The sequence below is a fragment of the Vombatus ursinus genome, unplaced genomic scaffold, assembly GCF_900497805.2.
Source record: "Vombatus ursinus unplaced genomic scaffold, bare-nosed wombat genome assembly UNPS02009205.1, whole genome shotgun sequence".
NCBI lineage: Eukaryota > Metazoa > Chordata > Mammalia > Diprotodontia > Vombatidae > Vombatus > Vombatus ursinus.
In genome coordinates this window covers 54,545,393-54,568,423 of record NW_020948983.1, presented here as the reverse complement: position 1 = coordinate 54,568,423, position 23,031 = coordinate 54,545,393, and the positions used below count along the sequence as shown (strand labels likewise).

The 23,031-nt window shown below is 43.3% G+C and overlaps 1 protein-coding gene across 6 annotated transcripts in view; it reads left to right on the top strand.

The window, feature by feature from the left end:
* PIF1 (PIF1 5'-to-3' DNA helicase) overlaps positions 1-17,354 on the top strand; it is a 28,161-nt gene extending 10,807 nt beyond the window's left edge. The window contains exons 1-13 of one of the 6 annotated variants that reach the window (XR_003568235.1): positions 1,474-1,557; positions 2,893-3,458; positions 4,609-4,744; positions 5,939-6,064; positions 6,718-6,871; positions 7,033-7,147; positions 7,848-7,954; positions 11,743-11,882; positions 14,537-14,643; positions 15,073-15,160; positions 15,411-15,556; positions 15,717-15,815; positions 16,154-16,211. Coding sequence is in view for 5 of the 6 variants with exons in the window: in XM_027851865.1 (XP_027707666.1) it covers positions 2,919-3,458; positions 4,609-4,744; positions 5,939-6,064; positions 6,718-6,871; positions 7,033-7,147; positions 7,848-7,954; positions 11,743-11,882; positions 14,537-14,643; positions 15,073-15,160; positions 15,411-15,556; positions 16,154-16,330; positions 16,698-16,757 (1,896 nt within the window). In the remaining variant the exon portion in view is untranslated. Of the gene's footprint in view, positions 1-1,473; positions 1,632-2,892; positions 3,459-4,608; positions 4,745-5,938; positions 6,065-6,717; positions 6,872-7,032; positions 7,148-7,847; positions 7,955-11,742; positions 11,883-14,536; positions 14,644-15,072; positions 15,161-15,410; positions 15,557-15,716; positions 15,816-16,153; positions 16,331-16,697 lie in introns of those variants that run through there. The other 5 variants (XM_027851864.1, XM_027851866.1, XM_027851867.1 and 2 more) reach the window with 5 other exon arrangements.
* Positions 17,355-23,031: the final 5,677 nt, after the last annotated feature.

Below are 23,031 nucleotides of genomic sequence, written 5' to 3'. Positions count from 1 at the left end.
AACTGTATGATGGAATTGGGATCCAAAACCATCTTGACAACCTACTAAATCAGGCTGAATCTAATAAGGTGAAGTTTAATGGAGATAAGTGTAAATCTGACATTTGAGGTATTGTTTTTTCAGGCAGTTGGGGTTAAGTGACTTGCCCAGGGTCACACAGCTAGTGTCAAGTGTTTGGTGTGAGGCCGGATTTGAACTCAGGTCCTATTGACTTCAGGGCCAGTGCTCCATGCACTGCGCCACCTAGCTGCCCCCTATTTGAGTTATTTTTAAAAAATGAACTTCACATATATGAGATGAAGGAGGTATGGTTGGATAACAATTTGCAGGAAAAAGATCTCAGGGTTTTAGTGCTTTGCAAGTTCGATATGATTCAACAGTGTACTATGAGAGAATGTGTTCTAAAGCTGCATTAAGACAAGCATACCTCCCATGGCCACTAGGTAGAGAGTGGCTAGAGCACTGTGTAGTGAGTTCAAATGAGACCTCACACACTTATTAGTGACCTGGGCAAGTCACTTCAATCTGTTTGACTCAGTTTCCTCATCTGTAAAAGGAGAAGGGAATGGCAAACTGCTCCAGTATCTTTGCCAAGAAAACCCCAAATGGGATCACAATAACATACTTGTTGACTTGTAGTAGGGATTCTTTTCTAGGTATGCCTCCCTTCCAACTCTGGAATTCTGATACTGTGAATAGATTAGAATCAAAGGCATAGTTTGAAATTACCTTATTCTCTTTTTACAGATGAAGAAAATGAGGCTGAGAAAAAATGACTTGCCCAAAGTCTAACAAAACATTTATCCATGCATAACAAATATTTGTAGAGCGTGTACTCTTTGCTGGGCTGTAGCGCTCATTTGAAAAAAAAAATAAAGGCTCTAGGGATAAATAAAATGTCTTTCTTGAGGGGTTAGGAGTGCAACATGCTTCTCTTATACTGCAGCCCTTGCATACAATCCTGGCGCTTAATAGGCGCTTAATAAATGCTAGTTGATTGACTGATTGAATAGGCACTCAAAAAATATGCTTGCTGGTGGATTAACTGAATCATCGTTTTGTTCCTGGAGCTGTATTTTTTCAAGGCCGAATTAGCTGCAGCAGCTGCTGCTGCCACCTTTTGCATCTTCTATACTGGTGTGGGGGCGAATATATTCTGAAAATATAGCCGGAAGCCTAGGTTAGATTTAGTGATGTAATGCACTCCGCCCCCACTCACGATTAACCCTCCCCTCCCGTGTTTATGGTACGGGCCACCCAACAATACAAACCCCTTCGCTTTTCAGAACCTTGGTACATTCTGAGCTCTTCCGTCAGGGGCTGGGAGGAGGAAGCCGCAAGAGTGGCCACGCCTTCGCTCCCTGATTGGCCGAAATATTTAAAGGTCCTGTAGGGGATTGGCTGTTCTTTTAGCAGGCATTTTTGAAAGTTCCTTGCTTTAGACTGAACATTGGAGTCGGCGCCGTCTTCAGCGTGTCTGCCGCTGGTTCCATTTATCCATCCATTCATCCTTTCATCCTTTTTCGGAGAGAGTCTGCCAGAAACTGTACCCTACAGGTGGAAACCACAGCTAGGGACGGGGCGGGGCGAAGGGGCCTGGCCAGTTCTGGATCTTGGATCCACGCGGGAAGGTTTGTGTGGCTGCAGAGAAGGGGTAGCGGGAGAGCCATGCTAGCCCTGTGTCCCGGGGCATCTGAGAAGGGGGTTTGCATGTCCTTTTCGAAGCTTGGAGGTGTAACAAGAAGGGAACACGAAAGCCCCCTCCCCAGAAGCCCCAGGACACTTAAGCAAGCTTCCCTGCAGCCCTCCCATTCCTGCCCCCACAGCATTTCCCAATCTTCTTACCCTACCCCCCAAACTCCGACCTCTTTTCTCCGAACTATTGACATTCCCCTTCCACCGTGCCCCACCAACCCTACGAAGGGTCCCGTGAGCCCCTCTGGATTCTCCCTTCTCCATCCTTGTCACAATCCTGATGTCCCCATTCCCACACCACAGATTTTGTGCCTCTTGTGATAGGTGCCGTGCCCCTGTCCTTTGTGAAAAAATCCCGACTTTATTCACTCATGACAAATCTCTGTTACCTTCTGTCAAACCCTAAATACCAGTTCCCAACCCAGCTCTGCTTCTCTGGATCCCCACCTCAGTGTTTCATAACAAGAATTGTTTTGTTTTTGTTTTTGTTTTTGTTTTTATAGCCCCAGGTCCATATGCCTTGCACTTAGTAGGTACTTACAAGAGCATAGATCTAGCCTAGCTGGAAAGGACCCCAGAGGTCATCTAGTCCAATACCCACATTTTTACAAATGAGGAAACTGAGGCCTAGAGAGGTATGAATTGGACCAGATGGCAACAGAGGTCCTTCCAACTCTCAAATCCTAAGATTCTGTGAGGTTAACTGTCTTGCCCTAAGGCCACATAAATAATAAATGGGATTAGAATGCTAACTCTCAATCCAGCTCTCTTTCCACTGCACCATGCTAAATGTTTATTTAATTTTATTAAATTGAACTGTATTACCCACCTCTTGTTTCATCTCTCTGTACCTCTCCCATCTCTAGGTTCCCTAAAATGATGGGGATTAGGCACCCCGCTGGTGTCTCCTCCAGATCTAGATCCTATCCTCAGTCAATTCTTATACTGTATCCCATTCCCAATTCTTCCTGTTCCGTGATGACAGATTCTCCATCCCCAGCCTTCCTTTTGCTTTTTTTTTTTCCTCTGACAAGTCCTTTTGGTTTAAATCCAACATCTGTCCGTCTCCATGTGGATATCTCCATCATCTAGGATGCTAAGACCCTTATTATCGATGGACCTTGTCCTTCCTACGTCTCCCCCATATCTGCCCGAGCGAGATTTAATGTGCCCCTTTAACAGACTTTGTATCCCCAGACAGAGTCAGAAGCTCATCGCCTATAATGCTATCGGAGTCCGAGGAGCCAGACAACTCGGCGCTCCATTGCCGCGTGGCCCTAGAGGAGCTGAGCCCTGGCGGACAACCCAGGAGGCGGCAGGCCATCAAGGATGCTGAGCTCAGCTTAGGCCGAAATGAGCGGAGGGAGTTGATGCTGCGCCTTCAGGGGACAGGTCGATCCCGCTGCTTCCCACTTCGTAGTGCCAGACTTTTTACCCGATTTGCAGCTGTTGGCCGAAGTGCCCTTCGGCTCAGCCCTGCCTCTGACTCTGGCCTTAGCTCAGGTCCCATCCAGCTACTGCTGTCTGACTGCCCACCAGACAGGCTTCGGCGCTTCCTACGGACCCTGCGCCTTAAACTGGCCACAGCCCCTGGCCCTGGGCCAGCCCCTTTCCGATCCCGGTTGCTTGGCCCCAGACCTCAGAACTTCTATACTATCAGTCCTATCCAACCAGAGAACCTGAAACCAGTGACAGCCACTGGAACTCAGGACACAACCCCTGTGAAGAGGCCATGTCCCCAGGACAAAGACCAGTCTGGCAAGGTGAGAACTGAGCCAGAGACTGCAGAATGGGGGTGGTCTGGGGTGCAGGAGTGGTGGAAGGTGATATAGGAACCAGAGGAACCCAACTTCACAGGGTTATTGTAAGGGTCTGATGAGATAATACATATATAAAAGTGGTTTGGAAAGTATAAGGTATGTAATTGGGAGAAAAATGTTTAAAAAAAGTATATGTGAAGTTGAATTTATATACTTTTAAAATTTGCTGTTTAGCTGTGTGACCCTTGACAAGTCACTTAACCCTGATTGCCTCACCAAAAAAAAGCAATAAAAAAAGTTGTAAAAATGTGCTGTTGATAATAGAGATCTGCAGTTCCACAGACAAATCCCTTTTTTTGTTCTATTTTGGATATGACCATTTCGTTTAGTATTCATCAAGTTCAGATTTTTTTTTTTAAAGAGGTTCATGTGTAAGATATTTACATTGTCATTATCATGGTTTAGTGAAAGGTAACATAGTATAGTGGATAGAGAGCCAGGCCTTAGAGTCAGAAGGACCTGCGTTTCAGTCCTGCTTCTGACCCCTTCTAGTCATATAACCAAGAACAAGTCACTTAATTTCTTTGGTGCCTGGTTATAGAAGATTTGCAAATCTATATTAGTAGAGGGAGCTTCTTCATTGCCAGTTTATTATGCAGATGAAATCATAGGTCTATATGACTTCCCTATCTCTCCCTCCAAATAAAAATCTGTTATTTTTAGGATAAGGAAGATTAGGGGGAAAGTGAAAAATTAATGAGGTTATGAAGGAACAGGGATTGTAGGACCATAGAATTTAGAGCTGGAAAGGACCTTAGAAATTATTTGATTAATCAACAAACATTTATTATGTGCCAGGCACTGTGCTATGTGCTAGGTATATAAAGACAAAAATGAAAAAGGCCCTGGCCTCAAGGAGTTTATATTCTATCCCATTCTAATGAATCTTACTCCAAGACCCCCTTCCCCTCCCATCTTTCAGATGAAGAAATTGGGGGCCTAGGGAAGAGAGGTGATTCACTTAAGGTCATAGAGCATGTACATGGCAGAGCCAGATTTTGAAATCCAATGTGCTTCCAAGGGTTCCTTAGGATTCAGAAAGCTCTTCTGATCCTGGAGTAGTCTTTACCTTCTGCTTTCTTCTGCTTTCTAGGCATCTTCTACCAAGAGCACAGTGACTCGTTATCGGCTCCAGCTTCCCTCCCCCAAGCCTCAGCTGTCCCAGGAGCAGGCCCAGGTGCTGAGCGCAGTGCTGAGGGGCAAGAGCATCTTCTTGACTGGAAGTGCAGGTGGGGAGCGAAAGGGGTTAAAAGGAGATGGGGAAGCGAACATGGATTTGTTTTCTTGGTTATACATATTCGTAAGTTTTGCTTTTCTTGTTTTCTCAATGGGTGACAGAGGGGGAGGTGGAAAGGAGAGAATTCAGAACCAAAAATAAAATAAAATTGAATTTTTTAAAATCATTATCTTTCTTTTTTATTAATAAATTTATTTATTTTTAGTTTTCAACATTTACTTCCACAAGATTTTGAGTTCTAAATTTTCATCCCATCTTGCCCCTCCCCCCACCCCAAGATGGCATGCATTCTGAATACCCCTTTCCCTGGTCTGCCTTCCCTTCTATCTCTCCCCCCCCTTCTCTTAACCCCTTCCCTTTCTATTTTCCTGTAGGGCAGGATAGATTTTTGTACCCCATTTCCTGTATTTCTTATTTCCCAGTTGCATGTGAAAACATTTTTTTTTAAACATGTGTTTTTAAAACTTTGGGTTCCAAATTTTCTCCTTTCCTCCCTCCCCACCCACCCTCACTGATAAGGGAAGCAATTCAATATAGGTTATACATGTGCAGTTATGCAAAACACTTCCATAGTAGACATGCTGTGAAAAACTAACTCTATTTCCCTTACTCCTATCCCACCCCCCCATTTATTCTATTCTTTCTTTTGACCCTGTCCCTCCTCAGAAGTATTTGCTTCTGATTACCCCCTTTCCCAATCTGCCCTTCTCTCTATCATCCCCTTACTCTCTTGTCCCCTTCCTGAACTATTTTCCCGTAGGGTAAGACAGATTTCCATACCCAATTGAGTGTGTATGTTATTCCCTCCTTAAGTCAGATCCTATGAGAATAAGATTCACTCATTCCCTCTCACCTTCCCCATTTCCCCTCCACTATAAGAGACTTTTCTTTTCTGGTTTTTTTTTGTGTGAGATGGTTTACCCTGTTCTACCTCTCCCTTTCTCCTTTTCCCAGTATACTCTTCTCTCACCCCTTAACTTTATTCTCCAGATATTACCCCTTCATCTTCAACTCACCCTGTGCCCTCTATCTATCTATCTATATCTATCTATCTATCTATTTATATAAAATTGAATTTTTAAAAAAAGAAATGGGAACCAAGCATAAGGAGGGAAGTGATGGGGATCTTGGAGGGTCACCTGGGAAGTCACCAGAAGTTTCCCTAATTCCTTTGGCCCCTGTCCAGGGACAGGAAAATCATACCTGCTGAAGAGGATCCTGGGTTCCCTTCCCCCAAAGGGCACAGTGGTCACAGCCAGCACGGGAGTGGCTGCCTGCCACATTGGGGGTACCACCCTTCATGCCTTTGCAGGTTTGTATGGGGCCTAGGAAGGAGCAGTGCTGGGGCACAGCTGAAAGACTAGGTTTTGAGATGGGTTAGGCCACAGGGATGGGGAACCTGCAGCCTCGAGGCCACATGTGGCCCTCTAGGTCCTTGGGTGCAGGCCTTTTGATTGAGTCCAAGTTTTACCAAACAAATCCTTTTATTAAGGGAATTTGTTCTGTGAAGTTTGGATTCAACAAAGAGCTGCACTTGAAGACCTAGAGGGCCACATGCGACCTTGAGGCCGAAGGTTCCCCTCTCTTGAGTTAGGGTATTAGAATTCAGGTAGAATCTTCAGGAAAAAGTGGAAAAGACTTCTGGGTCTGGAATTCATAGTCAGAAGACCTGGGTTCCAATCTCACCTTCAACACTTATTATCTGTTTAACCTTAAGCAAGTTACTTATTTTCCCTGGGCCTCAGTTTCTTCATCCATAAAAGAAAGGGTTGAACTGGACGGCCTCTGAGGTGCCTTCCAGGTCTGGGTCTCCCTGAAGCGGGCTTCCAAAGCTGGCTTCTGGGAGCCAGGCTCTTTGTAGTCTAAGATCTAACAGGGATGGCTCTAGATGAAGACAGGTGAGGCTCTCCCGGGTGGGAGGTCAGTCCCTTCACAGGACTAAGCTGAGACCCTGCCTTTTACCAGGAATTGGTTCAGGAAAGGCCCCTCTTGCCCAGTGCGTAGCTCTGGCACAGAGACCCAGCGTACGGCAGAGTTGGGTGAGCTGTCAGCGGCTTGTCATCGATGAAGTCTCCATGGTAGAGGCAAGTCTGTTTGACAAGCTGGAAGCAGTGGCCAGGTTTGTGTGCTGGAGTGGGAGGGATGTCATCACGCCAGGGTGGGTAGAGAAGAGTCTGACCCTTCCGCAATCCCTAGGTTGCTTGTGAGTCTTGGAAGAGCGTCCAGACCCATCCAGACTCCTCAATCGTTGCTCCTTCCATCCCTTCCCTTTCTTTCCAGAGCTGTTAGACAGCAGGACAAGCCCTTTGGGGGGATTCAGCTCATCATTTGTGGAGACTTCCTGCAGCTGCCGCCGGTGACCAAGAACAACCAGCCCCCTGAATTTTGCTTCCAGGTATCTGCCCCCCAACCATGCTCTTTCCTCCTCCAGTAAAATCGCAGTACTCACATTTCCCTCTCTTCTCACCAAACTACACAATCTCCCCTTTCTTACTTAAGTATCTGTCCCACTTGGGCAATAAGATTGCTCTCCCCTACTCAGAGGGGTAATTTACCCTATTCCTTTTGTAATAGATATCTTTTTATTTATTTATCTGTTTTTGTGAGGCAATTGGGGTTAAATGAGTTGCTCAGGGTCACACAGCTAGTGAGTGTCAAGTGTCTGGTCTGAGACTGGATTTGAACTCAGGTCCTCCTGACTCCAGAGCCGGTGCTCTATTCACTGCACCACCTAGTTGCCCCAATGGATATCTTTTTAAAACATTACTTGTATTTCCAGACATCACCCTTCTCCACTCTCTACCTAGAAATGCATCAGTACAAAAAAGAAAAAAGAAAAAAAAAAGCACTTCATAAAAACTAAGCAATGTATCAGCCAAATTTGATAGTATATACAATGTTCTATACCCATTGCCCCTACTATGCAAAGAAGGAGGGGGGGTTCTTCCCCACTTTTTTACTCTCTCTTTCTCTCTCCCCCTCTGTCTCTTTGTCTGACTTTCTCTGTCTCTGTCTCTGTGTGTCTCTCTCTCCTTCTCTCCTTCTCCCTCTCCCTCTCTCTCTCTTACCCTATTCTCTGTCTCTTCCTCTACCAGGCAAAAAGCTGGAGAAAGTGTATCCAGCTGACCATGGAGCTGACTGAGGTGTGGAGACAGACAGACCAGACTTTCATCTCACTGCTACAGGCTGTTCGGCTAGGCAGGTGAGTCCAAGTTTGGTTTTGTTTGATGCTTTACGTGGAGAAATAACCTGATATAATCCTGTGCTTTTGATTTGATTAACAGGAGGAAGGATCAGTAGAAGGTGGTGACTAATTGGATTTGTAGGGAGAAGATGGAGAAGGGGGAAAGGGAACAGGAAGTTACTGTATGCTGGTTGCTGTGGTTTATATAAGAAATTACTAAGTTGGGCAGCTAGGTGGCGCAGTATATTGACACAGGCCCTGGATTCAGGAGGACCTGAGTTCAAATCTGGCCTCAGACATATAACGCTTGCTAGCTATGTGACCCTGGGCAAGTCACTTAACCCCACTGCCTAACCAAATTAAAAAAAATAATAACAAATTACTAAGTTGATTTAAGGGCCCATTTCCCTAGGTGCCAATATTGCTAGTTATGGTTCTGGGATCAGATTGGTGCAAGAGTAAAAGAACCACCTTAATTCCACAGAGGAGTTTAGATTTGATAGGGTAAGAAATAGGAGCCACTGAAGGTTTCTTACCAGAAAGGCAACATAGCCTAAGTGGCAGAAAGGGAAGATTAATTATGCAGTGATGTGGCAGAGGTCCAGGGAGAGAAAAAGACTAGAGTGAGGGAGCTGCGGTTCAAGGCTGTTGCCAGTGATGAGGGCGTGAAATTGAAAATGTGTGTGTAGAGGAAGAGATTGAGCTATTGAGGAGCTAGAAGGGGCCTTAGAAGCTATCCAGTTCAACTCCCTCATTCTGTAAATATGGAAACTGAGGCCCAGAGAAATTAGGTTCCACAGTCACCACAGCTATTAAGGGCAGTAAGTATATGAGGCAGGTTTTGAACTCAGGTCTTCCTGACTTTAAGACCAATGTTCTATTTGCCCCATAATGCCTCTGAAAATGAAAGAGTAGATGAGACTTTTAAAAAAAAGTATTCTTTCCTTCCCTCTACTCCCTCCTGTACCCATTGAGAAGGCAAGAAATGTGATATCTATCATACACATGAATTATCCACATTAGCTATGTTGGGCGCAGGGCAGGGAAACAAGAAAATTAAAGAAAGGAAAAAAATAGACTTCGGTCTTATACTCTGGGTCCATCGTTTCACTGTCTGGAGGTGGACAGCATGTTTTATCACGAGACCTTTGGAGTTGTGCTAGACCACTGTATTGCTCAAAGTTACCGAGTTTTTCACAGGTGATTATCTCTACAATATTCTGTTACTGCGTACACAATGTTCTCCTGGTTCTGCTCACTTCACTCTGCATCGGTTCATACAGGTCTTCCCAGGTTTTTCTGAAACCATCCCTTTCGTCATTTCTTATAGTACACTTGTATTCCATCACATTCATTTGTCATGATGAGAGACATTTTGAAGAAAGCTTTTTTAGTGGATCAGGATCAAATACCAATTCTTTACTGAGAGTTTTCTATATGTTCAGCACAGCGAAAGCCAACTGGTGGAAAGGAGAGGGGGGCAGGAAGATTAGTTGTGATGGAGAAAGAGGCAAAAGGAGCAGAAAGCCAGTTCGATGCCCCAGAACAGGGCTTCTCATAACCTTTGTTATATTATGAACTCTTCTGGCAGACTGGCAAACCCTATGGATGCCATCTCAGAATAATGCTTTTAAATGTGTAAAATAAAATACAAATTACAAAATAAATCAATTGTAATGAAATATAGTTAACAACACATTTAAAAAAAGTCAACTGTCCCCAGGTTAAGAACCCCTGACTAAAAATATATAAGCCACAGCAACTACATTGTAACTGGGGGGACAAGACAAGTGAAACATTTGGAACTATGGGAGAATACTGCCAACCAATAAGAAATCCAATATGAAATTATTTGGTTTAGTCCTGTGTTATATATATGTATACACACACACACACACACACACACACACACACACACACACACAAGTCCTGTACAAAGTTAGAATAGGAGAGTTGGTATGGCCTGGAGCAAGAGAGAAGCAGCAGAGAGTAGCTGAAGAATGTTAGATTGGAAATCAGGAAGACCTGGGTTCAAATCCTGCTTCAGACACGTAGTACACTTTCTAGTCTAGAACCTCAGCTACCTCATCTATAAAATAAGAGGGTTGGATTTAATCTTTTGAGTCACTTCCCACCCCTGCTATATGATTGTATAATCCCTTGGAGCAGGGGAATGTGAAATCAGGCCTTCAGGTCTCCCTGACCCCAATGCCTCCAGCCCTCTGTTCACTATGCCATGATAGTAAGTGCTAATCAGGGAAGTCTTCATGATGGAAGCAGGCCTGTACCTAAACCTTAAAAGATGGGAAAGGATATAGGTAACTGGAAAAAAAGGGGAAAGCATTTCTAGAGACAGGAAACAGCTTAAGAGAAGGGAGAGAATCTATTATCAGTCAACAAACATTTATTAACAATATTTTTAAAGAGAAAAAAAGGAAAAGAGAAGGAAGAGAACACTGATCAATATATCAAAAAAGTCTGAAAAATTGATGCAATGTTTGACCCCCTACCTCTGCAAAATATCAGAGTTGGGAGTGTCTTCTTGTATCTCTTTTTTCTGGTGAGGCAATCCAGGTTAAGTGACTTGCCCAGGGTCACACAGCTAGTAAGTGTCAAGTGTCTGTGGCCGGATTTGAACTCAGGTCCTCCTGACTCCAAGGCCAGAGCTCTAGCCACTGTACCACCTAGCTGTCCCACTTGTATCTCTTATTTGGAGCCATGAGTACTCCTTGTAACTTTGCAAAATTTATTTTTTATTGTTTTCTGGTTGTTTGCTCTTTATGTTGTTGTAGGTTCTGTGTATATTGTTTTCTTGACTCTGCTGACTTCACTCTGCACCAGTCCATATAGATCTTTCCTTATTTTCTGTATTCATCACACTGGTCATTTCTATACAGCCCAGTAATATTCCATTTACAATCATGTACCACACTTTGCTTAGCCCTTTGAATGCCAGATAGAGTAGCCTGAACTTTTGGGAGGGGGCTGGGAAGAGGCGCAGAGCCCGGGGGCAGTAATAGTGAGCCGCTGAAAATTTATTGAGCAGAGAAATGACATGACCATAACTATTCTATATGAAAGACTATCCTGGCAGAAACGAAAGGAGAGAGTGAGGTTTTGTCAGTAAATTAATGACAGTAGTTAAGGCATGTGATAATAAAGGCCTGCTAGGGCAGGGGTAGTGGGAACCAGGAGAAAGGCATGGATGTAAGAGGATTTGGTAACTGTACAGGTATGAAAGGTGCGGGAACAGGAAGAGTCTAAGGTAATTCCTAGGTATGGAACCTGGAAGACAGACAGGAATCTGTCTCTCTTTCTCTGTCTCTCTGTCTCTGTCTCTCTCTCTCTCTCACACACACACACACACACACATACCCCACTTATAAGAACTGATATTATCATCATCCCACTTAGCTTTCCTGAGGGTGCAGTATGGCCCCAGTGGGTTGCAGTTATGTGGCATTTACATAATCTTTCGTTTTGAACCTAGAAAACAGAAAGACAGACAGGGATCTCTCTCTCTCTCCCTCTCTCTCTCTCTCTCTCCCCCTTTCTCTCCCTCTCTCTCTCTCTCACACACACACTCTATCTCTCTCACACACACACACACATACACACACACACACACACACACACACACACATACACACACACACACACACTACTTACAAGGACTGATATTATCATCATCCCACTAAGCTTTCCTGAGGATTTAGTTCCTAGGGAAGCTGGGTGGAGTATGGTCCTCATTGGGTTGGGGAAAGTGAGACCGTATGTACCCTAACCCCTCATTCTCCCTACCTCAGGTGCACAGAGGAGGTGACCCAGCAGCTAAAGGCCACAGCCAAACACAAAGTAGAGCGTGATGGGATCCTGGCCACAAGACTCTGTACCCACCAGGATGATGTGGCATTTACCAATGAGCGGTGGCTGCAGCTGCTGCCTGGTGAGGAGGGAATGGAAATGGGCATTGAAAAGAAGGTGATTAGGGGGCAGGGAGGGAGGAAAACCATTCCAGAGACTCGAGGCTGTAGACCGCAGGCCTGACTAATAGGATTTGTAGTGGATAGAGCACTGGAGACAGATCAGGAAGACAGGAGTTTTAATACTGCCTCAGAGGATTGCTGCTGTATGGCTCTGGGTGAGTCATTTAACCTATCTTCTGATCCTCTGTTCCCTCATCTGTAAAATGTAGTATTAATAGCAACTACCCCAAAGGGTTGTTGGGAGAATCAAATGAGATAATATGAATGTGTGTATGAGTATTCATGTGTACACACATACACACACACACACACACACACACACACACGTGTACACACCCAGAGTTCTACTACCTTGACAAAAGGAAAGAAGATGGTCCTCACTTATGCTGATTTTTGGTTCCTTGACTTGGAATCAGGAAGACCCGAGTTCTAGTACTGCTTCAGACAGAGCTATGTGGCCAGGGACAAGTCAGGTAACTCTCTCTCAGACACTGACTGCTTTTCAACGAAGTGGAGGAAACCATCCATCACCTTCTCTCCTCCATCCACCACGTGGGCAGCTGTTCTTGCCTCAGTTGCTAAACTCCCTCTTCTCCAATTTCCTCCCTTCCCCACTCTGGGAACAAGGGACCAACCCAGGAGCCCTCTGGTCATGTATTGAGCAAGGGGTCAGAGCACATATCCCACTGGAAGGGACCAGGGCATAAGCCCATCCCCACACCAGCTCCATAGCATGACTCTCATTATACGTAGGTTTAGGACTTGGGAATTGGGTAAGATTTGAAGTGGCAGAAGGGACAGATGATTCCAGGGTTTGGATCACCAGAGCTAACCTTTGGAAAACTTTGCTTTTGACTCTCTACCATAGCCATCTTCATTCTCCCTTCTCACTTGGCAACACTTTGCCCCTCCCCTTTACAGATATGTAACATCCGCTTACTCTGTCCTCCCCCTATGAAAACTACTCTCCAGAAAGTATCTGATAAACTAATTGAAGTCCATGCTTCCAGGACTGCATCCTCACTGGCCAATCCTCCTCCCTCTACCCCCTCCTCACACTCAGGCATTCTTGACTATGAAGACTATGTATGGTGTCTCTCAGGAGATTTGCATTTTAACAAAATTTTAAATTAAATGAATGAGTATTTTATAGTAAAATCCAAGCCAGGAGAGATCAGTAGACCAGGGAGGAAAATTTTGCCTGGTCTTGGTCCATTTTCTTCAGTGGCAATTAGCATCTTTCAAGGTCTAGCTCTCAGGCTCTGTTTCCTTCCTCTACCTTCTCTGCTTTCCTAGTAATTCCCCAAACCCATTGGTGAGTTAGCCAGGTGTCTACCCTAAGCATGTGAAGGCTTTCTCCAGTATAATGGGTAGATGAGAACAATTTGTTCCAATGGTCATGAAGGTGGCTTAGAGTTTGGTCGGACATCAGAGACGCTGGTCGTGTTGACTTTTGTCCTGCCACTGGACTTCAATGACTCTGGAAGAGAGAGTGAAGCTGATGATTTTGTGCAGCTCTGCCTCACTTAAATCTAATTCATGCACAAGTCAAGACACCACCCAGCGATATCATTGGTCCTCTTTGAACACGAAGGATGAACGACAATCTCTCTCAGCCTCAGTTTCATCATCTATAAGATGGGTTATTCATAATGCCTACTTCACAGGGTTATTGAGAGGATCAAATGAAATTTTATATATGTGCATGTACCCACATTTATGTGTATACATATATATAGAGACATGTATGTAAGTATATATATGTACATACATTTCTCTCTCCATATACACATACATATATATATGCATATATATGTGTATATACGTGTGTGTGTCTCCTTTGCAAACCTTAAAGCACTCCAAGAATGTAAGCTTTTATTATTATCTTCTCTATGGAATCATCTGCAATCCTATGTGTCATATAATAATAATAAAAATAGCTAACATTTACATAGTTCTTACTATTATCTCATTTGATCCTCACAACAACCCTAGAAGGTAAGTGTTATTATTGTCCCCATTTTACAGATGAGGAAACTGAGGCAAACAGGTTAAGTGACTTGCCCACAGTCATATAGCTAATAAATGTCTGAGGCCAGATTTGAACTCAGGTCTTCCTGACTCCAGGCCTGGTGCACTGAACCACTGACCTCTTCTTTACACTGTAAGCCCTTTGGGGTAGGGATCATGTGTCAATGTGTAAACTGCAAATCGTCACACCCATATTTCTGTCTAGGATCTGACATAGCCTCTGTACACAGTAGCTACTTAATAAGTACTTTTTGAGGGGCAGTAAGATGGTGCAATGGATACAGCACTGGCCCTAGAGTCAGAAGGACCTGAGTTCAAATCTGATCTCAGACATTTACTAGCTGTGTGACCCTGGGCAAGTCACTTAACTCCAAATGCCTCAAAAAAAAAAGAAAGAAAAAAAGTACTTGTTGAATGAATGAATCTGAAATCCCCTCCCACCTCGCCTCCCGAATCCTATTCATTCTTGGATTATGAACTATGAAAATAAGGACCATGTCTTACATAAATTGCATTATCTTCCTCAACTTTTCACATAGGAAATACTCTTCAATGCTTATCATATTCTATTATGTTCTCCCAGGCCAAGTGTACAGCTATGAAGCTATGGATAGTGACCCTGGCTTGGTCAGGACCCTTGATTCTCAGTGTCCAGTGAGTCACCTCCTGCAGCTAAAGCTGGGGGCCCAGGTGAGTTGGAAGGCAGGACTGCAGGGTTCAGAGGGGCAGGGTTAAGTCCCAGATCCCAGGGCTGATTCTCCCAGCAGGGGTATCTCCAGTGTCTGGTTCTCTGAAGATGGCCCTCCCTTTATTATCTGCCCATGCTTCCCATATCTTGTCGAGCCTCCTCAGTTTTTGAGCCTGGCCATTTCTTGCTTCAATCCTGTTAGCTATAAATCCAGGACTCCAGTGCTTGAGCCTCCTGATATCTGAACTGGTGTGTATTATTTGTATCTCACCGCATTGCCCCCTTCCCACTCCTAGCAGAGGAGGACTGAGGGCTGTTTGAGATGAGGAGATAAGTACCAAGATATCGGCGAGGGTCTTTCCACTGTGCCCCGATCTGAAGTCCCTTCTGGCTACAAGTGTATAATTATAAACTTATGATCTCATCACCAGGTGATGCTGGTGAAGAACTTGGCAGTATCTCAGGGTCTGGTAAACGGAGCCCGAGGGGTCGTGGTTGGATTTGAAGCAGATGGTAGAGGTAAGACAGCCTCGGCTTCGAGTGGGGGAAGAAACCCCCACCAGCAGGAGGGAAAACCCACAGTTCCTAGGGAAGAAGGTCTGGGAACAGTAGGATGTGATGAGGTTTCAGGGGCGAGGCCACCCCTGACAAATTGTTAGGCTCCTGCTTCTTTGACCTCAGGTCTTCATTGGTTAATTGCACTCCCTTCTTAGCTCTGAGTATTAATAGGCTGGTTTTTTCTTCTTTGCTCCCTGCCTACCCCAACCAGGGCTTCCCAGAGTGAAATTCCTATGTGGAGTCACAGAGGTTGTACGGACTGAGCGATGGACTGTGCATGGCCCTGCTGGTCAGCTCCTCACCAGGCAACAGCTGCCCCTCCGGTTAGCCTGGGCTCTATCCATTCACAAGAGTCAGGTGAGAACCAGGGAAAGGATGGAAGAGGCAGGGGGATGGACAGGATGAATTCTGGAGCAGAGTGGAGGCTGAGAGAGATTCTGATAATTTAGGTATGGAAGGTCTGTGTCTTTAAGCATATAAAGTTTCCAGAACCCACAGCATATATCCTTACTCTCAGGGGCACAGAGCAAGTTTCCCATCTTAGACTCCATCGTTCTTGCCCAGGACCACATACTTCAGAGCATTGGCAGGCCATCTGAGGACCAAGGGTCACTAGGTTTGCTGTTGAATCTCTTCACCTAGCATTGGCACCTCTACCTTCCTGCTTCCCCTGCTCCCAAACCTATAACTTCAGCGCAACAAATTCAGCATTCACCAGTATGGTTCCTGTGGTCCACAGCTTCTCTCTGGTCCCCAGGGAGTCATTGTCCTCCTAGAGCTTTCTCTCTATAAGGTGCTTTATCTGTATTTCTCTCTTCCCTCTCACCCAGATCCCAGTTTTTGTTCCCTGTACTACCTCCCACCTTTCTTCCCCTTCACCCTTTAGGAAGCAACTCTTCTTCAGGGTCTTTGGGAAGCAGTTAACCCAGGTGTTTGCCTCCTCCCATGTTCTAGGGCATGACTCTTGACTGTGTGGAGATTTCACTGGCCCGAGTGTTTGAGAGTGGCCAGGCCTACGTTGCCCTCTCACGGGCCCGAAGTCTGCAGGGTTTGCGAGTGCTGGATTTTGACCCCTCTGTGGTACGGTGTGATCCCCTGGTGCTGAAGTTCTATGCCTCTCTACGAGAGCAGGTGACTGGGATGGGTGGGTGTATAAACCAGAGGAGGGGAATGCTCTGGAAGGCTGGTGGGTGCCTGAGGCAGCAGCCAAAAAGAAAGGACTGGTAAGGGATTAGCTTTGCAGGGAAAGAAGGGAGTGGACCATGAATGCTGTGCCAGGTGTAGGGTGATGGAAATGACTGGAGGCCACCTTACTGGGTTAACCTAGGACCTATCAGCCAGGGGATCCCCAGGGAAGTAAGAGGTGTGATAATTGGAATGAGTGCAGGAGGGGGCTGGGATGCACAGACAGAAAGGTGACTCTGGGAGCAGGGGACAGGTACAGGGAGGAGGCATCGAATGCTGACGTGCTCAATGAATCTGCCTGTCTCTGTTCCAGGCTTATCTGAAGGAGGATAAAGAGGATTCAGAACAGGAGAATGTGGATCCTGACATCTGAGTCCCAGCCCCCAAAAGGGCAGAAATTCCTAACTCTCACACTATCTGTGCGACCTTGAACACGGCACTTAACCTCCAGGTCTCGGCTTTCTCATCCATAAAATGAAGGGGGTGGATTCAGCGACCTCTGGGGTCCCTCTCAGCCCTAGGTCTTTGACATTGCAGGAACGGTGTGTGTCCATCCCTTTCATTCTCAGGGTGAGGGTCTGGGTGACTTCTCCCAGATGTCCTCCCTGTCTGTTCACCTCTGGGCCAGGGGACTGTGTCCTCTACTACCTCAACCTTCCCTCTGAGCAGGGTGGAACCCTTACCCTACTTCCTTAGCTACTGGAGCATGGACTTTGGTCCTGTAGCCATCATCTTTGTCTTCCAATAAGAGGTCACACCTTTCTATGGGAAGGTTATGATCTTTTCACTTCCATAATCCCCAGGAGGGGCTGGGAGCTAAGGGAAAGGTTCTCTTTCCCTTGTGGACTGACTCAACTTCCTCTTCCTCACTCACTCCAAGAGCCACAAATAAGCTCCGGTTCAAAGGTTTTTAACCTGGGGTCCAGGAACTTGTTTTTAAAAATATGTAAATACACACACACACGCATGCATGTCCAACTATATTTCAATATAGTTGATTTTCTTTGTCATTCTGTAATGTGTTTTATTTTATATAATTGAAAATATTATTCTGACAAGGAGTCTGTAGGCTCACCAAAATGATCTGTAAGACAAAAAAGGTTAAGAACCCCTGATTTAGTTGGTAAGGTTGTGTATGAGGATTAAGTACATTCTGTCAGGAAATAGTTTAAATCAATAAGAATAAGAGCTATTCCCCAGGAGATAAATGGTCAAAGGAAATGAACAGGCAGTTTTCCAAGGAAAACATGCAAGCTATATAACTGAGTGAAAAAATGCTCCAAATCATCAGTAATTAGAGAAATATAAATTTAAGCAACTCCAAAGTTCCGCCCAGCAGATTGGCAAAGATGAGAAAAAAACAAAATTGACAATTGTTGGAGGGGCTAATGGAAAAATAGGAATATTAAAGTACTATTGATGGAGCTGTGATACATCCAGATGTTCTGGAAAGCAATTTGTAACTATGTAACTATGTAACTTTGTAACTATGCCCCAAAGTCACTCAACTGTTCAGACCCTTGGCCTCGTGATACCTCTACTAGGATTATACCCCAAAGATATCAGAAAAAGAGGAAAAGGATCCATATGTACAACAATATTTATAGCAGTTCTTTTTGCAGCGTCAAAGAACTGGAAACCAAGGGTATGTCCATCAATAGGTGGACATACCTGATAAAATTATAGTATATGAACCTGATAAAATTATAGTATATGAACATAATGGAATATTATTGTGCTACAAGAAATGATGAAGAGGATGATTTCAGAGAAACCAGGGAAAACTTGTATGAACCAATACAGAGTGAAATGAGCAGAACCAGGAGAACTATTCATACAATAAAAGTATCATAAGGGAAGGAACAGTGTGGCCACTAGGGAGAGATAGGGTCTAGGACTCAGTGCCTCTTAAATTGTGTGTTGTGACTCAAAAATTTGGCAACAGCAAAAGGTTTCTGAACCAACAACCAAAAAATAATTAAAAATCAAATGTATGATGAGTTCCAGGTGTTTCTGGCAGTGCTTGTCCATGTTGTGTGCAACTTTACTGCAGCCTTGGTTCTGAACACAAAGCATGCACAGTTTGCAATGCACATGCCCTCAGGTCACACAACACCAACTAATGCTGCCGAAATGTGAAAAGGATCATGAGAAGAAAAAATTTAAGAAACGCTGGCTAGGTAACCTCTGCCCAAGGAGCCTTCAGTGGAGATATATAATTATGCACAACTAAGAAGCCATCATCATTGCTTCAGCTACAGTATGTTCAGGGTACAAAAAAAAAATAAATTTGGAATGAGATACACCCTAGTCCTCTAACTTTATTCTAGAAGAGGGATTTGATTTTATGAACAGGGCTTCAGATTATCTTTTAGCTAATCAGACCATTGACCAATAGGCTGAAGACCTAATATGTACCCAGCGTCATGCTGGGTGAGAAAGAAAGACACTTTCCATTCATGTAACAAATATTTATTACCTACAATGTGTAGAGCTAAGGGAGATACAAAGTTTAGATAAGACACAGTCCCTGCTCTCATTAGAGTTTATAGTCTAGGAGGGGAGATATGATACATAATATTACTTGGTAAATGGAACCAGCATTTAACCTTTCAGTGTCCGCAAACAACTCTCTAAATTGCAGAATAGATACCAGGTTGCTAGGGAAAGTTCCTCACCAGGAGTTCTGGCATAAATAAGTGAATGAATTAAATAATAAATAAATAAACCAGGTGAGTGGCAATTTGGTGGCTAGCATGGATTGGAGACCTAGGTTCAAATAAATCTCCCAGCTGTGCTGCCAACTCTCTGAACTTTGCTAACTGTACCTTGCTTGTTTCTCACCCTGCAACATTCCCCTGCACCCTGTTGATCACCTCTCCCAATGGTGAGTTCCCATGGTGCCTCCATTGAGGGATGGGCCGAGTTGATCATGCTTCATTCCTCTCCTGGCTGTGCTTCTGACAAGACAGACTTGACCACCATGCCGCAGGATAGGTACCTTTGCTTCCCACACCCCCTGCCTGCTGGGTGGTCATGGGCACCTGTCACCCTTTTCAGAGTTTTGTTTTTCTCATCTATAAAATGAGAATAAATCCAACTCCTTCATTTGCTTCTGCAAAGAGAACCTGTGAACCAGCCTTCTATTCAGCTGCAACTTCCTTTTTTTTTTTCCTTCTGGTTTCCTTTATGAAGGGAATATCAAGATGGATATGATTCAGTTCCTCCAGCAGTATGTCTGCCTATTGGTGCCCGAATAAGGAACTCACATTTAGAGCAACAACAGCTAAGTGAATGTTTCTCCCTAACACAACTGACCAAAAGTTACAAGGAAGACAATATCCCTCTACATGTTATCAATTGTAAAAAAAAAAAAGAAAAGAAAAGAAAAAGAAAAAGAAAAAAAAAGAAAAAAGGCATTTGACTTGAGAAAGAAAAAAAGGTTACCTTAAAAGCTCTGCTCTAAGGTGGCTCCCATGACAGTTACACAATTAGACAAGATTCATTGAAAAATATGACAACAAACATAATGCCTAATCAGAAGGCATTAAGTCATGGAGGCTGCAATTATAGTCATGGAAGACAATCGATCCCAGAGTGCAAATGGGAGAAGGATTCAGTCTTGAAGGGGAGGTCCTCTAGACGTTCTCGGTTTTTTTTTCTTTCTTTCTTTTTTTAGGCAACTGGGGTTAAGTGAATTGCCCAGGGTCACACAGCTAATAAAGTGTCTGAGTCTGGATTTGAACTTAGGTCCTCCTACCTCTAGGGCCAGTGCTCTATTCACTGCGCCACCTAGCTGCTCCGATGTTCTTGTTTTTTTAATTAAGCTGTGCTGTTTGCATCAAGCTCCAGAATATCAAAACCTTCTAAATGAGGTTCATGATCATTCAAAAGAGTTTGGCCTAACTATCCAAACAAGAGAAATCAGCATGAAACAAAGAAGGACGTGGTATCTTTTTGCATATGAAACAGCATATTGGCCATAAACTAGGCCAATTTGGCTACAATACCGGAAGTAATAGTAGAGAGTTGGAAATGTATGGGGGTACCAGAATATAGAGGGCTTTGAATTCCAAGCAGAGGAATCTGAATTTACTTGTTAGGCAATAGGGAGCCACTGAGATATTTGAGCAACAGAATGATGTGACCATGTCTATCAGTCAATCAACTGATCAACAAAAATTTATTAAGCACTATGTGCTATAGGCACTGTGGTAAGTAAGTGCTGGGAGACACAAAGAGAAAGAAAAACAATCCCTGCCCCCAAGGAGCTTACATACTAATGGGGGAAACAACATATATAAAATAGTATATAATAACAGTATATATAATAGCTAGTATATAATATAATATAGTATATAATAGTAGCTACTATGTAACATAATAGTATAATATATAATAGTAGTTAGCATATAATAGTATAGTATATAATAGCTAGTATAGCGTAGCATATAATAGTAGCTAGTGTGTAATATAATAGTATAGTATATAATAGTAGCTAGTATATAATAGCATAGTGTATAATACTAGCTAGCATTTATATAGTGCTTTAAAATTTGCAAAGCTCTTGACTTCTTTTTCATCCCTATTATAACCCTATGAGGTAGGTACCATTATTATCCCCACTTTACACCGATAGAAACTGAAGCAGACAGGTAAATTAGTATGTGTTGGAGCCTGGATATGATTCCATGTCTTCCTGACTCCATGTCTAGTTCTCTATTGACTGTGGCACCTCACTGCCTCAAGACACAGCTCTAGACAACATATATCTATGCATACGAAAGATTATTCTGACAATGATATGAAGGATGGATTAGGCTTAGAGACGAATAATGAGGACCAGAACTTGGGTGGTAATGACAGAAAGGAAAGAACAGATTGAATTCCATCACGAAGATGGAATTGAAAGGATGCGGTAACTGATTGGGTGTGAGAGGTGAGGGAAAGAGAAGAGTCAAAGGTGACTCCCAAGATAGACACGAAAAAAGACAAAACATTAAGTGCTTACCAGCGCCTATGAAATTAGATCAGGATATTGCAATTAGTTGGAATCTAGTGCCCCCTGGTGGTTGCACTGACAATCACATGGTTTTTTTCATAATGTCTTCAAACTGCCCACATAAATCGTCAGCATTTCTATATATTACCAACAAAGCCCAACAGTAAGAGATAAAAAGAGAAATTCCATTTAAACTTACTGTAGACATTATAAAATATTTAGGAGTCTACCTCCCGAAACAAACCCAGAAACTCTATGAACACAATTGCAAAACACTTTTCACACAAATAAAGTCAGATCTAAATAATTGGAAAAACATCAGTTGCTCATGGGTAGGCCCAGCTAATATAATAAAAATGACAATTCTACCTAAGCTAATTTACTTATTCATTGCCATACCAATCAAACTACCAAAAAATTATTTTATAGAATTAGAAAAAAAATAACAAGATTCATTTGGAAGAACAAAAGGTCCAGAATATCAAGGGAACTAATGAAAAGAAATGCAGGGGAAGGTGGCCTAGCCATTCCAGATCTTAAATTGTATTATAAAGCAGCAATCATCAAAACTGCTTGGTACTGGCTAAGAAATAGAGTGGTGGATCAATGGAATAGGTTAAGTATGCAAGACACAGTGGTCAATGACTATAGTAATGTATTATTCGATAAACCCAAAGACCCCAGCTTCTGGAATAAGAACTCACTCTTTGACAAAAACTTCTGGGAAAACTGGAAAAGAGTATGGCAGAAACTAGGCATAGACCAAAATCTTACACCATATACCAAAATAAAGCCAAAATGGGTTCATGATTTAGATATAAAGGCTGATACTGTAAGCAAATTGGGAGAGCAAGGAATAGTTTACCTATCAGACTTATGGAGAACAGAAGAATTCATGATCAAACAGGAGATAGAGAACATTACAAAAAGCAAAATGGATAACTTTGATTACATTAAATTGAAAAGCTTTTGTACAAACAAAGCCAATGCAACTAAGATTAGAAGGAAGGTAGAAAATTGGGAAAGAATTTTTACAACCAGTCTCTCTGATAAGGGCTTCATTTCTAAAATATATAGAGAATTAAGTCAAATTTATAAGAATATAAGCCATTACCCAATTGATAAATGGTCAAAGGATATGAACAGACAGTTCTCAGATGAAGAAATTAAAGTCATCTATAGTCATATGAAAAAATGCTTTAAATCACTATTGATTAGAGAAATGCAAATCAAAACAACTCATCACACCTATCAGATTGGCCAACATGACAAAACAGGAAAATGATGAATGGTGGAGATGATGTGGGAAAATTGGAACACTAATGCATTGTTGGTGGAACTGTGAACTAATCCAACCATTTTGGAGAGCAATTTGGAACTATGCCCAAAGAGCTATAAAAAATGTACATACCCTTTGACCCAGCAATAGCATTTCTAGGGCTATATCCCAAAGAGTTCATACAAATGGGAAAAAGACCCACATGTACAAAAATATTCATAGCTCTTTTTGTGGTGGCAAAGAATTGGAAATTGAGAGGATGCCCATCAATTGGGGAATAGCTGAGCAAGTCGTGGTATATGAATGTGATGGAATAATATTGTGCTATAAGAAATGATGAACAGGCTGATTTCAGAAAAACCTGAA